We start from the raw sequence: 14,704 nt of genomic DNA, 5'->3' as shown, positions 1-14,704 counted from the left end.
ACAGTTGTTTAGATTTAGACAACAAAAATACTTGGTTAGGTTTAAGAAAACATGGTTTGGATTAAAATAGACTTTTCACCATGAAAGGCTTTAGGTAGTTATGCGAGTTAGTATAAATTTGGACACAGAACAGGAACAGAACATGGTAAATGATTGGATTAGATGAAATCTTTCTGCCAGAAAGCTGCAGAGAGGGTTTTCTAGCAGAAAGGCTTTGGGAAGTCATGTGAGATAGTATAAAGTCCAAAACAGAACAGGAAAAGGATGTGGTGGATGAATGGATTAGATGAGCAACTTCCACCTAGGAAGCTGCTTCACATATGAAGCTTTTCTTTTCTTTCTTTCTTTTTTTTTTGACTTTCTTCGTGACTTAGTAGATTTACTAGCTTTATTTTATTTTATTTTTTTTTAAATATTATTTTCTGTTTTCTGCCACAGTTTGATTAGGTTTAGGCAACAAAAGTTAAGTTGAGGAAAATATTGTTTGAGTTAGGATAAACTGTTCACCATGGTTTTAGAAATCCCTTTCTGGCAGAAAGCACAGAAAGATGCATGCCAGATAGTGTTTTCTGCAAAACAAAACAATACACATTCAAAAATATTTATAGCTAATTATACTTAAGGATAATGAGGTGCCACATAATTTATTTGCACCAAGTGTGGATCCTCATCTTGGCCAATGTTTAATTAACAAACAAAAAATTAATGCTGGGACAGTACATTAAACATGTTGCCAATGTAAATTCATCTTTTGACTAAAACTTCTATGGTGTGCTTAGAGATGCAGTCTAAATGCAAATACTAAAGGTACTGCTGTATTAAAACCATAAACACTGCCTGGCCAAAAAAAGTCACCACCTGGATTTAACAATCAAAACAGTGATTAATATGTTTCAGCCGGCAACAAGTGATTTAACTCTAACTGATGCAGTGATGAGCCTCTCATTTCTTAAATAACCATGTCAGAAGACACATCCTGTGGTCGTGGAAAAGACGTTACTGTTTCAGAAGGGAAAAAAAAAATCTAAGGAGATTGATGAAACTACTAAAACTGGGTTAAGAACTGTCCAACACATTATTAAAACCTGGAAGGATAGTGGTGAACCACCATTTTTGAGAAGGAAATGTGGTTGGAAAAAATCTCAAATGATCGTGACTGGAAATCAAATCCTAAAAAGAATCAACAGTAGAACTCACAGCTATGTTTAATAGTGAAAGTAAGAGCATTTCCACACAAACAATGTAAAAAGAACTCATGGGATTGGGACTAAACAGCTGTGTAGCCTCAAGAAAACCACTTATAAGTGAGGATAATCGATAAAAAAAAGGCTTCAGTTTGCTAGAGAGCATGAAGATTGGACTCTGGAGCGATGGAAAAAAGGTCATGTGGTCTGATGAGTCAAGATTTACCCTGTTCCACAGTGATGGGAGCATCAGGGTAAAAAGAGAGGCGGATGAAGTGATGCTCCCATCATGCCTAGTGCCTACCGTACAAGCCTGTGGGGGCAGGTCAAGGTTCAACAATGTTATGACCCCAGAAAATGAGGTCAGCTCACTACCTGAATATACTATTCCAAGATGACAATGCCAGGATACTTTGGTTCTCAAATTGTGACAGAGTAGTTCAGGAAGCACGAGACATAATTTTCACACATGGACTGGACACCACCAGAACCAGAGTCCAGAACTTAACCTCATCGAGAATCTTTGGGATGTGCAGGAGAAGAGTTTGCACAGCAGTCCGACTCTCCCATCATCAATACAAGATCTTGGCAAAAAATTAATGCAACTCTGGACAAAAATAAATGTTGTGACATTGCATGAGCCTATCAAAACAATGCCATGGGGAATGCATACTGTAATCAAAGCTTAATGGCAGTTCAATGAAATATTAGAGTGTGACTTGTTTTTGGCCAGGCAGCATATATCATAGTTAGGTTTTTGCAGTTTAGAGTAATTGATCTGTCAAAACACACACAGCCCGACTCAGGTGCAAAGAGCATCAATAAAGTCATCAAACAGGACTGGTGAGGGTGGAGCCGCCATCCACACACACTATAATAAACAGGTAAATAACACTACTCGTTTATTGGCCTTCATCATTCAGTTATGCAAAACGCCAGGGGAAAAATAAACATCACACCACACTGTGCAAAATAAAACGGCAAGATCAACATTTTATTTCAAGAGCATAATCTCACAAATTATTGACTTCTTGTTCAAAACACACAAAATCCAAATATGTCCACTTAAAATGATTTGACTTCACAAAGCCAGGTTGATTTTCAATGTGATTTTTAAAACCATTTCCATCCTCATCTCACTTTCTTTTCACATGATAACTTGACACACAGAAGCACGATTTGGCATTTAGAAACTTCAATTGTTTGACTCAACCATAAAGGTAATTTAATATCAGTAATAATGATGTACAAGTCATGTCACACAATTTTTACACTAGGTGCTCAAAAAAACCAAGTAAATGAATGTTTGGGAAATCAATCCAATTACTTGACTTTAATCTCATGTCAGTCTCAAGTTGTATTAAAAAAAAGGCTTCACAGTTACACGTAAACATTTATAGGACAGAGTGAAATAACTACTGCAACGCGAGAACAGCTGAAACTTAAAAAAAAAAAAAACAAAGTAAATGTTACAAGTGAAGGAGGAAATCTTCAGGGCGACTGTGAGCGGCACGGCGGGAAGGCGTTTGATACAGAGCTTTTCGTTCTGTCGAGGAATGCATGTCACGAGAGGCTGATCTGTGCAGGACAACTCATTGATCTGAGTAACGGTAACCAATGGTACATTCAAAGCTTTGGCAATTAAGGCAAAACAAATACAAAGACGATTTACTCCGAAATGGCATTTAGAAAATCATGACATCACTTAGACATATTGAGCCCTCAGTCTCTCCTCACAGATACTCGATAAAGTGAAGCTACAACATACGGGACCTGGTCCAGAAAAATTAAAACCTCATTCAAGATCACTTTTTAAATAACCTAAATTTCTAAAAACAGAGCCTTTACTCAACAGTAGTTTGCATGGTTCTGATATTAATTCAATGATCTTTTTGTTTTAAGTGGCATTTAATACTTTTTCAACAGTTGCTTATTTACACATCCAGCAGTTTCAGAGAAACATCATCACTTATCTGGAGTTGTGTTTGTGGCCACCTGGCGAAGTCCAATATTCACCTTCTTTTAGCTCTGTTTTTGGTCTCCTCCAACTCCTGAGCAAAACATCTGCTTTTCCAGCTGCTAATTTCTCCGCTATATTCACCAGCTAGTTGCTAACTATGCCAGTGTACAGTAGGGCTGAACAATTAGCCGTAATATTCTCAAAACTGCAATATGGCAAATCGATCCAAAGTGCAAGAGCTGCAATTTTTCAATAAAGGTCAAATGTGCCACAAAAAAAAAACAAAAAAAACAAAAAACAACAACATTAGAACTGAAACACTGGTGCTACAAAGGTGCCGTACACTAGACTACAGTAAAAACATCACATCATTTTTCAAAAATCACCATTACCATTAAAAAGTGACTCTGATCACAAACTATTTTGATCATTGATCGTTTCAGGCATTTTTCAAGCAAAAATGTCAAACATCTGCTGGTGCCATATAAGGATTAAATATAAGCATTTGTTGTTTTTCTTTGCAACTCAAACACTTCTCATTTACTATCGAAAGAGACAGACATGTTGGTTGGACAAAGGAAGCAATCTGAGGACGTCACTTTGAACATCTTTAACAATCATTTGTCATTTTACAGACTAAATCAGAGATGTTCAACGTGGGAGGCGGGCCTCGGAATTCAGGGGAGGCTCAGTGAATGAAAATGAAAAAAATACTGGTTATCTAAAGGAAATCACATAGGAGAGACAGTTCAACGATACAGGATTAGGGAACTTAACATTGTTTTTTTGTTCCCCCCAGAGACAGAAACTAACGGCATTTAAACAGAACTTGTTCTCTGTGTAGCAGCAGATAAATCAATAATCAAACAGTTGCAGCCCTGAACTGTAATATAATTCTTTTTGCATATAGTTCAGCCCCAGTGTACAATGGGATTTTACAGCTTTTTCTCCAAAAACAGCCACCTGCTGTGGAAGAGCAGTGGGTGTCAAGTTGTGGGCCAGACAGCTTAACAATGAGCTGAAACTCTAAAAAGCTCCGTAAAGTCACGGGGAGCTGCAGATTCTGGTCTCTGCAGGATACATTATAAAAATGCAGATTAGATTCACTTAAAAGAAAGTTTAATGCAAGTTTGAATTCCGTGTCCTTGAGGCATTTTTTAAGGTATTCCTTGTTACATGCCAAATATAGGTTTAAAAAATTCATAAAGTTTAAAACAACTTTTAACTTTACAACAAAACCCCTCTCCCTCTTTCCTTCTGCAAAAAAAAAAAAAAAATCCAATGCATCTTCTCTCTTCCTGTAAAACATTAGTTTGCTTCATTTTAAACTCAGAGGCGTACACATAAATCATAACACAAATGTAAAATGAGAAATGGGGCGACTAGCTAACCATGTCCATCGTATAAAAGCACACTTGACCATTAGGGTTGTGTGTCTTGGCGAGTAGAACTGTGTCATAATAGGAGGAGTGTGTCTGGAAATGAGTTGGCAAATACCTCGTTTATATTTTCAAAGAATGTGACTGAGCCCTGTATCACTCGGCGTTCATCTGCCAGTTTTGTCGTAGAGGATGGAAAATAAACCCCAGAAACACATTTCTTTTTTTTTTTTTTTTTTCAGAAAGACCAATGAGAGAAATGCTGAATGACTTACAGAAGTGAGTGGCGAGCCTTGATGGGGCGTCATGACTTCAGCTCTCTATAGCTTCACTTTCTTTTTTTTTATCTCACCTCTCCATTTTTTTTTTTTCTTCATCCAAGTCATCTCCCAGCAAACGTTTTACGGTTACAGTTAAACTGACGAACACTACATCTGAAAGCTAAATGAAAACTGGACCAATTAGTCTATAATAATAAACTCTACATGCCAGTTCTAGTAAAAGATTATTAGTACTACTGCTTACTCAGATGACAGAAATGAAGTATTTTTTTAAAAAAAATCAAGCACAATAAAACATGAACAAGTTAGTCAGGAAAACAGAAGAGCTGCTGAATATCTAGCCTACCCGACTGACAAAATGTTAAAAACGTGTTTTCATTGACAAGATTGTATTCAATGTTTTAAACAGCAACTACTACGGCAACGTTTTTGGTCAGACCGGGATCGTTCATCAAGCCTGGTTACTAACTTCAAAGCCTGCACCTTGATCGATCATTTCTTCAGTATCTTCTGCATACTCCAACGTGGCCATCGTGTCTGTTTCGTACTCCTGTTCTACCAACTCTTCTTCCACCTCGACCGCAGATGCATCGCTCTTTGAATGGTTGGCGAGCACGCTGTCGAGCGTTTCACTTCTGGCTTTATTTTTGTTGACAGAACCTTTAGGGCGGCCTCTTTTCCGCGGGACGCCCTCCTCGCTTTTTGCAGCACTTGGAGGGCGGCCTCTTTTTTTCGGAGATCCGTCACTGGGTGGCGAAGATGCAGTGGTAGGCAAACTCTTGCGTAAGTGAGCGCCCTTCTTGGAGGCTGACTTGCGAGGTCGACCGCGGCTTCGGCGTGGGGCTGGCGGAGCTCCCTCTGGAGGATCGACGCGTGGGTATTTCCTCGGCCTTCCCAGCGGCTTCCACACTTTTGGCTTTTTCAGCTCCTCGGGTGACGGCAGAGGATACTTCCTCGGCCGCCCCCTTTTGGCTGGTTGTTTTCTTGGTCTACCACGCTTCCCTTTTGTGGGCAGGATGTGTACTAACCGAGGTCGGCCTACCTTACGGTGTTTCTTGTTTAAAGAGCCTTTAGGTCGACCCCTTCCCCTCTTAGCTGGCTGGGAGCCATCTACAATAACATTTTTCCTCGGTCTTCCTCTCCCTCTCCGAGGCGTCTTTGAAATGCCATTTGATGTCGACTCCCCGCTGTATTTCACCACCACCTTCCTGATCCGACCTCGCCCCGTTTTCAGGGTTCCAGCAGCGTCTGCCTCCCCCTCACTGCTCATTTCTCTTAAAAGCCGGGGTTTTTTATTGAGAGAGCCTTTTGGTCGACCTCTCTTCCTCGGCGGTAGAGAACCTCCTTCATTCTCATCGCCGCTTGTTAAACTTTCCGACTTGCGTTTTGTGGAACCCTTTGGACGACCCCTTCCCATTTTTGGCCTTTCAGAGCCACCGTTCGGTAAGTCTTCACCATCAGTCTTCTCAAGGGTGCTTGTGCTGAGAGACTTTTTTGGCCTGCCTCTTTTCTTAGGAGTGTGGTCATCGTCACTGGTCTTATTCTTGGACCCTTTCGGTCTCCCTTTACGCCGAGGAGTTTGCACAGAGTTATCGGCACTGTCGTCTCCCGTGTTTTTCTTGAGTTTTGGACGCCCTCGTCTCCTCTGCGGTTCTGTGGACCCACCGTTGGAAATGCCTGAAACCAGCTCCGTCAGGTTAACGTCTGTGACACAAACCTTAAGCTTCTTTGAGCCTTGTGGTCTCCCTCTTCCTCTTTTAGTTGGACTGTCGTTGGACATGTCCACGCTGGACTCTGCCTCATTGCTCACCGCGTCCCCTTGTTCTACCTCAGCCGTGCTTATTTCTTCCTCCATACTGCTGCCGTCAGCTTGGACTGTCTGTTAGGTTTGCACCTGTAAATGAGAATAGAAAAGCACAATAAATATTTAATTAATAATCGCTTAATATCTACATTAACCTATCTGAATATTGATTATACAACTAGATGTTAAATGTGACTGAGCAAGACTTTGGTGCTATACAATGCCACAACTTTTCATGTCAACCCAAACAAATCACAAATAAAGTAACTAGTAGAATATACATCAAGTTCATATAGGTGTGTGCTTTTAAAACATGAAAATTTTCTTGTTATAACGTTATCAGCCCTTGCTAAAACCATTTTTTTTCTCACTTTAATGAGATTCAGACCAAATCTTTTGTCTTTTTGTGGCATATTAATAAGCAAAAAGTAAATAATTTAAAATTTATGCCAAGTACATTTCAGACTTAATACAATTCGCTATTCCAGAACTGAGACAGCTGTTTAAAAGGTAATATAGACAATATTAGGAAATTAATATGCATTTTAAAAATTGTTCTGTAGCCAACCTGCTTAACAGCTGAGACTTGTATTATGTTCTTATAATGTAATAATGGACAGTGATTTATTTATTTATTCATTTATCATATCATTAATTTATTTTGCCCCACTAGTATCATTAGTTAAATTTAAATGAGTTTACTTAGTTATTCTCTAATGTTGACACAATGTTTATTTATAATTAATAATTATAAGCTAATGTTTATTTTATTTAAAAGTCTGGATATTATCTATAACAACGGATTAAACCTGTTAAAGACTTTACAGATTTCCTAAAACCATCTTAAAATCGTTCTCCATTTGATAAAAATATTATTACTGAAAATCAGATTTTTGGCTAAAAATATAATATTGTTGTTTGTTTTGTTTTTTAAAAAAGGGAACAAATAAAATCTACTTACACAAGCTAGTCTGTGGAGTTAGATGGCATACACGTGCATATTTTTTTTAAAAATAATATTACGCAAGTAAGTAATAAATATTACCAGGTTTTTATTGTTGTTATTGGAAGGATGGATTTTTATCGGCTACGTCTATCTTCTGGATTACAATCAAACAACGGCGGGAAGCAGTATGATACTCCAGTGCCGAGGAGGAGGCTAGCAAAAACATGTGCACTGTTAATATCGCTGCATGCAAATGATATTTGGGGGGTTTTGGCTGCGTGTTTACTGATTTAAATATATGCAAATTATTTTAAAAACTCTTAACAACACAATGCATTCTCAACTGTAAATGCATGATGATAAATTTGATCAGATTTAAGGCCTTAGACAATCGCTACGACTATGGACCAGATTGTTTTCCAGGTAATAGTCAGGTTCAAAATCGATGGCGATGGAAAGAGCAGCTAGCGGCGTGAAGCGGATAAAATACTGCGAACAGCAGAGTGCAAATCTCACCTTAAAGAAATCCTCTGTAAGATTTAAGATTAATTTTCCATAAATTATTGATTCATCAGACAGCCTGCAGAGTAAAAGTGCGCGTTTATTGTTGTTGTGATGGCTGTTTAAATTTGCGATCGTTTCCGGCTGTCCGTCACGTTTAAGAGGCTCTGAAGGAAACTGCTGCGTGGAGTTTTAGTTCCGGCTCAACATCTGTGCTGACTGCCAGGCCGTTACTGGGATTCCTCACATATACTGTAGCCCACATACAGTATTTATACCCACATTTTCTATGGCACTTTTTTTTTAATCCTTCAACACTGCTATCTGCAGACCCAAGATACTTCTGCTCCCGTCCCATCCCCTCAGGTGTGGTTTCTGTTTTTATTTTATTTTTTTCATTGCAAATTCCTTGTCTAATCAGTTTGTTTGTGACTATTTTGTTTCAATACACTTTATAATTACTATTTATCCTTGTATATGTAGTAATTAGTAGCCTGCCGGTGATTTTTTTAAAAATAGAATTTTTATGCATGCTTCATTTTATGTGCAAGAGAACGGGGTAAGTTGAGCCACTGGGTAAAATGAGCCATCCCCTATATCTAGTGAACCACAAACAAAAGTAATATCATAACCACAAATAAATAAAGTATGGTTCGCATTATTTAATCCATCTTAGACTCAAGCACATTTATCTTCCACATTCTCAAAGCCCTTCCTTCTTCCTTGACTTATTTTTTTATTTGTTGCATTGTATTTTATATTATTGTTTAAATCCCCTAAGTTAGTCTGTTATGTCAACTATTTTTATGTTTCTATGTATATATGAGCTTCCCTTACGAGTTCTTGTATGTTTGAAAATTTTGTAAATAAAAATAAATAAATAAACAAATGAAAATAAAGATGGTGTTTCACTGTTACCAAAATCACCAGTGTTGCATCTTAATTAAAATAAGAAAATGTTCATCTTGTTTAGGAGGCTCTGATGGAAATTGCAGCGCAGAGTTTTAGTTCAGTCCCCCTGCTGACTGCCAGGCTGTTACTGTGATTTCACACATATAATGTAACCCACATATAATATTTATACTCACATTTGCTATGCCACGTCTTTAATCCCCCTGCAAAACCAAGATATTTTACACATCATCACCCAATTTCATTTCCTTAGGTGGGGTTTCTATTTAAATTTTTATTGCAACTTCTTTGTCTGATGAATGTGTTTGTGGCCATTTTGCTCCAATTCCCTTTATAGATACTATTTATGTTGATGTGTATAGTAGTTAGTAGCTCGGATTTTTGTTTTTTCATGCTTCACTTTAAGTAGATGCTCAGAATCTCTATACTGTGCATCTGTTCTTGTATTTCTGCTGGAGGCACGTTCAGTCCCCCCTTTGCGTACAGACACAGGAATGATAACATCACTCCCAACAAGTAACTTGATACAATCCTCCAAATAATACCTGCAAACATTATTTGCTATAGCAGGATAGAAACATTAAAAAAGAACAATTCTACAAGTTGAGAACTATCTGCAGTAAAATGAAGAAATTAAATTGAATGATATCGATGATTCAGAAACATAAATGTGAAGATGCCTCATTTGGTCCCATGCTCACGCACCGAAACAAAGAAGGCAATGAGGAAGATTAATAAGTTTTAATTCAAATATCCAATTTTGTGGTGAGTTAAATCAAACATACTGATGTCACACTACAACATTTTTCAATCATGTTTCAGATACTGATGCACCTCATAGGGTTTATGTTGGTCTCTGTTGTTTCATCAACATCTGATATTTGTTGCATATTTCCCTGAACTTACCCAGGATGCAAGGTACATCCTTTTTGTGAATCACAGTACGTTGAAGCCACTTGCACTTGTAAAGGACAGATGTACAATGATAAAACCGTAATTTTAAAAAATATATCACAACTGAGCGTAGACATACAGTATAGTGAGAAAAGTTAAGATGTACTTCAGGTTACCTCTTGGCTTCTCTCAGCTCATTGTGAACACTTACTTTTGTCACAGTGTGAAATTATTGTTAAATTGTTAATGAGCTGTCTGCATTACCAGCGTCTGAGCAGGAAAAAGAAAAGTATTTTAATGTGAAAGTGCAACAACTGTGTATAATGCTGGTTTGTTTAAACTCTTAACATAATTTTAGAAGCAAACTACCCACAGCTGTAGGATAAATTACAGTGTTTGCTTATTTATTTTTTATTTAAATTTAATTATAAAGTACAGTGTTTAGTTTCTGCACTGCCATCTCAACTGAGCCCTGACTGTGGGACTGCAGCTCTGCACTGCCCTCTACAGATACATCCGTTAAGTGTAAATAATTATTGGACAGTTGTGATATCATTATGAAGGGTGCACAGAAGGACAAAACATGATGTGAAACATGGAGGAAAGTGACTCAAAGAGAACATATTCATAACATATTCTGTTATGTGAGGAAGAACCGAATCTCTACATTTAGATGCACCAACATTAGCAAAACAAACAGGCATGCTAAATGTTTTTATTGCTCATTATATGATGATTTAAGGGTCATGCTTCTCAGTAAAATGTCTTCTGAGTTCTTCTGGTTATTAGATTATTTAAAAAAAAACTTTTGTTCAAGGAAGGATATCTTCTTTGTGGGGAGACAAAGTGCTTTGCACTACTTATGCACTGCTGTAATGGTATTTTTGGTGTCTTCTCCATGTCTGTCCATGTGGGCTGAGCATGTGTGCCTGCAGGACACAACAAACGACAATATTATCAGATTATTATCAGACTAGAGGGGGCTGACTTAAAGCTGGGGTCGGCAGTTTATTTTTGGTCGCATTGGGAAAAGATTTCATGGTAACCTTTAAACATGATGTAATTCAAGTTGTCTGAGAGAAAACTAAACTGCTGGTCCTCCTCTTGGCTCTGCTGTCAGGCTTTAGAAAATGTAACCTGTGACGGGAGACTTTCACAAAACGTCAGTATCCGACAACCTGGGAATGAGACTCAACAATCACTGCACCTACAGCTTTAATACATTTCGACTAAAGCAAGACACTGTAACTTTTGTAAGGAGAAATGACACATTCTTCCTCTTACTAATTAAAGTTTAACTCATGAGTGATAAAATGCACACATGGTCAAGTGCTGCTACAGCCTTCCTTGGTCTGGTATGACCTGTTATGTTGGCTAATACGGCAAAACTTGTAAAAAAAAAAAAAAAAAAAAAAAGGATTGCTCGCTTGCCCAGGTAAAGTATTTATTATTGTTAAATTTAATTTATCTTTGGGTTTTTGGTTTGTTTGTCTTCAGAAGACAAGAAGCAGTGTAAAGCAGAGGGGTCTTGAATCACTTTACTACCAAAATAAATCAATAAATTAACACAAAACATAATTTTATTGCTCCTCCAGAGTGTCTACGATCAAAATTGTGTCCATAGCAACGGCCTGTTCTTCATAGCAACAGTCTGCTAAAAAAAAATAAAATAACAGGCTTTAAAATGCTGCAATTGACCAATCAGAATTGTGTGTAACAAAGCCATGTAATAATTAGGAACTTATCATTACCTGATCATTCATTAATATAGTATCTTCCAGGCTGTTCTCTAGTAACTTGATACTATCATTTTATTAAATATAAGTTGAAAGTATGAATTGAAATAACAACTACTTTCTTCATGAGTTTTTCCTGATTAAATCAGCCAACGAGCAGCACAAACTAGTAACAACTTATTCATTATTGATTACTTCATCATTAGTTACTTTTTGTGCACCTCAATTATAATGATGCATTGTTCTAAGTAGCTACTAAGTGATCCTTGATTACCTCATAATTATTTTACCATTACTTACTCTTTTTAATAAATCACAAAGGGGAAGCCTGTTCATAATAACTCATCATTATCTACGATATACAGTATAGCACTCAAATCACAGGTATTCAGGAACTACTTGAATGAGTCACTGATTATTAGATTGTTCCTCATTTCTTAGTAACTACTTTCATTTTCAGAGTACCATATTGAAAAGTGTTACCCATTTTGTTTTACCATCATCCTGCAATTACCACTAGAGGCCACAATGGCTGCAGTTCAGCAGAAGTTACACAACTGAGCTTTAAGTTAAAAAAAAACAAAAAAAAACGTCTAAAATCTGGATGAACTGACTGGATGTTTAACATGCAAAACCTTTTTATTACCAAGTAAATATATAGTGGTTAATTTCAAAGTCTTCTCACATGCAATACTCAGATTACAAGTACTTTAAATTCTACTTACAGTAAGCAAATTGGCTTGACTTTAAACACAAGGAAAAGTTTTGCAGCAGCAGAGGCACCAAAAAACAGAAGCATAGTATAGATGAGGAACTTAAAAAACTAGAACAGGCCTACTGCTGTATAAATATTATGCACATATGCAGTACTATGCACAAAATAAAGTATGAAAAAACAAATACAAAAGGTCCTTAGTACTATTAAATATTGAAATTATGACTGTGTAAAATCATAATCTCCTCTGTCCTCCTTCAGTATCAGTTTTAGCTGAGTTTATTCCACATTTTCACATTGTTTTTGCTCCCTATCGTCTTTCCCGTGTCTCTCCACAGAAGGGAACCATACTGACAAAGAAAGAAAAGACATGAGGGGAAAAAGGCTAGAAAAAAGGCAAAATTAGAGAGAGGCAGATTATGTTGCAGAGGGTAGTTGGGTAAGGGGGTGGAGTATGAGGTAAGGGCAGATTGATGAGGTCAGCATCAATAAGAAGAAGAAGAAGAAGAATGCAAGAGAAGAAAAAGAAATATGCAAATTGTGTTTATATGAGTGTGTGAGGAAAGGAGAAACAGACACAGACAGAGACGCTGTCAGTTCAAAAGAGGGAGAGAGAAAATGACAGACGTGGCCGGAGGAAAGGAAAGGAGCGTTTGAGAAAGACAACCCCTGAGAGACTGCACGCTGAACCCGCTGCCCCGTCTCAACCCTCCTCCTCCTCCCTCCCTGTGTGCTTCGCCATGGTTACCAGACAGGGCTCCCAATGCAGCCAGTTAATGTGTTTTTCAGCGGCAGGAGCGAGCTGGGTACTAATGTGTCTCAGTCTGTCTCCGGCACAATCAATGTCAACTGTCCTGGGATGCACAAACACATGGAGGGCTGAGAGCCAGGGAACACTGAGCCACCCTGGCCGAGTGTCAGGGCGAGAGTCTGAGAGAAAAAGGACCACGTCACTTTCATTTATTCACCTGAAAACTGCCCGCTCTGCCGTCAGAAAAATGTGACAGTGAAAAGTTTTATCACATGTAGATCTTTACAACACTGATGTAAAATATTTATCTCATGTTCAGTTCCTGGCTGGGTGAGCAAAAATGTATCCTACGCTGCAAACGTGCCACAAAATCACAGCTGATTACATTTAAAAAATCACACAGATTTCCAGCATTTTTTGTATTTTATTGTCATATTTTTGGTTAATCAAAAACAGAACAAGGTGCAAAGCATTCATCCATAAAAATTATGAAAATGTAGAGCAGCAACAATCAGTTCATTAATCACTTAGTTGATCGAGCAACTATTTTGATAATCAATTAATCATTTAGGTTATTTTTTGAAACATTTTATTTTTTCATTTTCAGGACCAAATGATTAAACAATTAATTGAGAAAATGATCATCTGTAAAAAATATTTTTGTTAACTGCAGCCCTATGAAAAATCTTTTCTTTCTTCTCACAAAATCTTTTCTTTTTTTTTCCCAAAATATATTTATTTTTTGCAACCAAAGAAAGAATAGCTAATTGCAAAAAAGGAGTAGAATGCTTACACAGTATAACATTTCCTTTAAAATTAATGTACCGACTTGTATTAACATAATTCCTTTCAATCATCTCTTATGACCCACTAGAAGTGTGTGGTGGCAGCTGTATCTGCTAAGACTCTGCCCTCTGCCTGTGTCTCCTTATTTTGTTAATTATTTTTCTGTGCTCGAGACACTTTTCCAACCCAGAACGTAAGTATTTAATGTCCTTGTATCTTTCTGTTGATGTGAACAGCTTGGATAAATCCGACTGATTCTACCTTTAATTTACATACATGGGTTGCATGACAATACATATGAATTACATCATATAAATACTTGTTAACAATAGCACCATGTTAACGTAAAAGGAAAAAAACAGTGCACCCTTTCTGCAGCAGGCCAACAAAATCACCAGGAAAATACTCAAAGAAGGGTTACCAATCCAAAATGTTTTCTAAAACTAACATTAGCAAATAATTTGAGTTGCTGTGAGGAGCTTCAAAATCTCTACAAATGAATAAGCATAATATTACACTTGGTCATCTTTTTAGAAGCGTGACTCTCTCTTTGCTGCAGGTCTTGAGTCTTGTAATTTTCAGTGATGTCAGATTTAAAAATCCCCCATGAATCATATACCGGGGTCACGAACCTTGGCTGTCTTTTTATTGAACCGTGTAAGTGTTCAGCACACAAAGCCAGCCAAAAGGTACTGCCCCCTCCGGAGAAGCACAATGTCTCATCTTGGCTTTCCGTGACGTCTGGAAAGTTTGGGAAATTCTCTCCAGATGAGTTCATGCAGCCAGGATCATCTTATTCTGCAACTGCTCATTAGATCTGCTCTGATTTATGATGGACTTATCATGATGGACTCT

The 14,704-nt window shown here is 37.6% G+C and overlaps 1 protein-coding gene across 1 annotated transcript; it reads right to left on the bottom strand.

Moving 5' to 3' along the window:
* Positions 1-3,937: 3,937 nt before the first annotated feature.
* Positions 3,938-8,262, bottom strand: LOC146313312 (uncharacterized). Its single transcript, XM_084739402.1, has 2 exons — positions 8,071-8,262; positions 3,938-6,698 (listed from the first exon to the last, which is right to left on the bottom strand). The coding sequence occupies exon 2, from the start codon at positions 6,657-6,659 to the stop codon at positions 5,256-5,258; it is 1,404 nt and encodes a 467-aa protein (XP_084595528.1). The 5' UTR covers positions 6,660-6,698; positions 8,071-8,262; the 3' UTR covers positions 3,938-5,255.
* Positions 8,263-14,704: the final 6,442 nt, after the last annotated feature.

Source organism: Lutjanus erythropterus, chromosome 16 (genome assembly GCF_056507025.1).
Source record: "Lutjanus erythropterus isolate fLutEry1 chromosome 16, fLutEry1.hap2, whole genome shotgun sequence".
In the NCBI taxonomy this organism is placed as follows: Eukaryota; Metazoa; Chordata; class Actinopteri; order Lutjaniformes; family Lutjanidae; genus Lutjanus; species Lutjanus erythropterus.
This window is presented reverse-complemented; position numbering and strand designations above follow the sequence as displayed.

Excerpts from the sequence above, each read along its gene's own strand:
- LOC146313312 (XM_084739402.1), bottom strand. The coding sequence starts at position 6,659 with ATGGAGGAAGAAATAAGCACGGCTGAGGTAGAACAAGGGGACGCGGTG.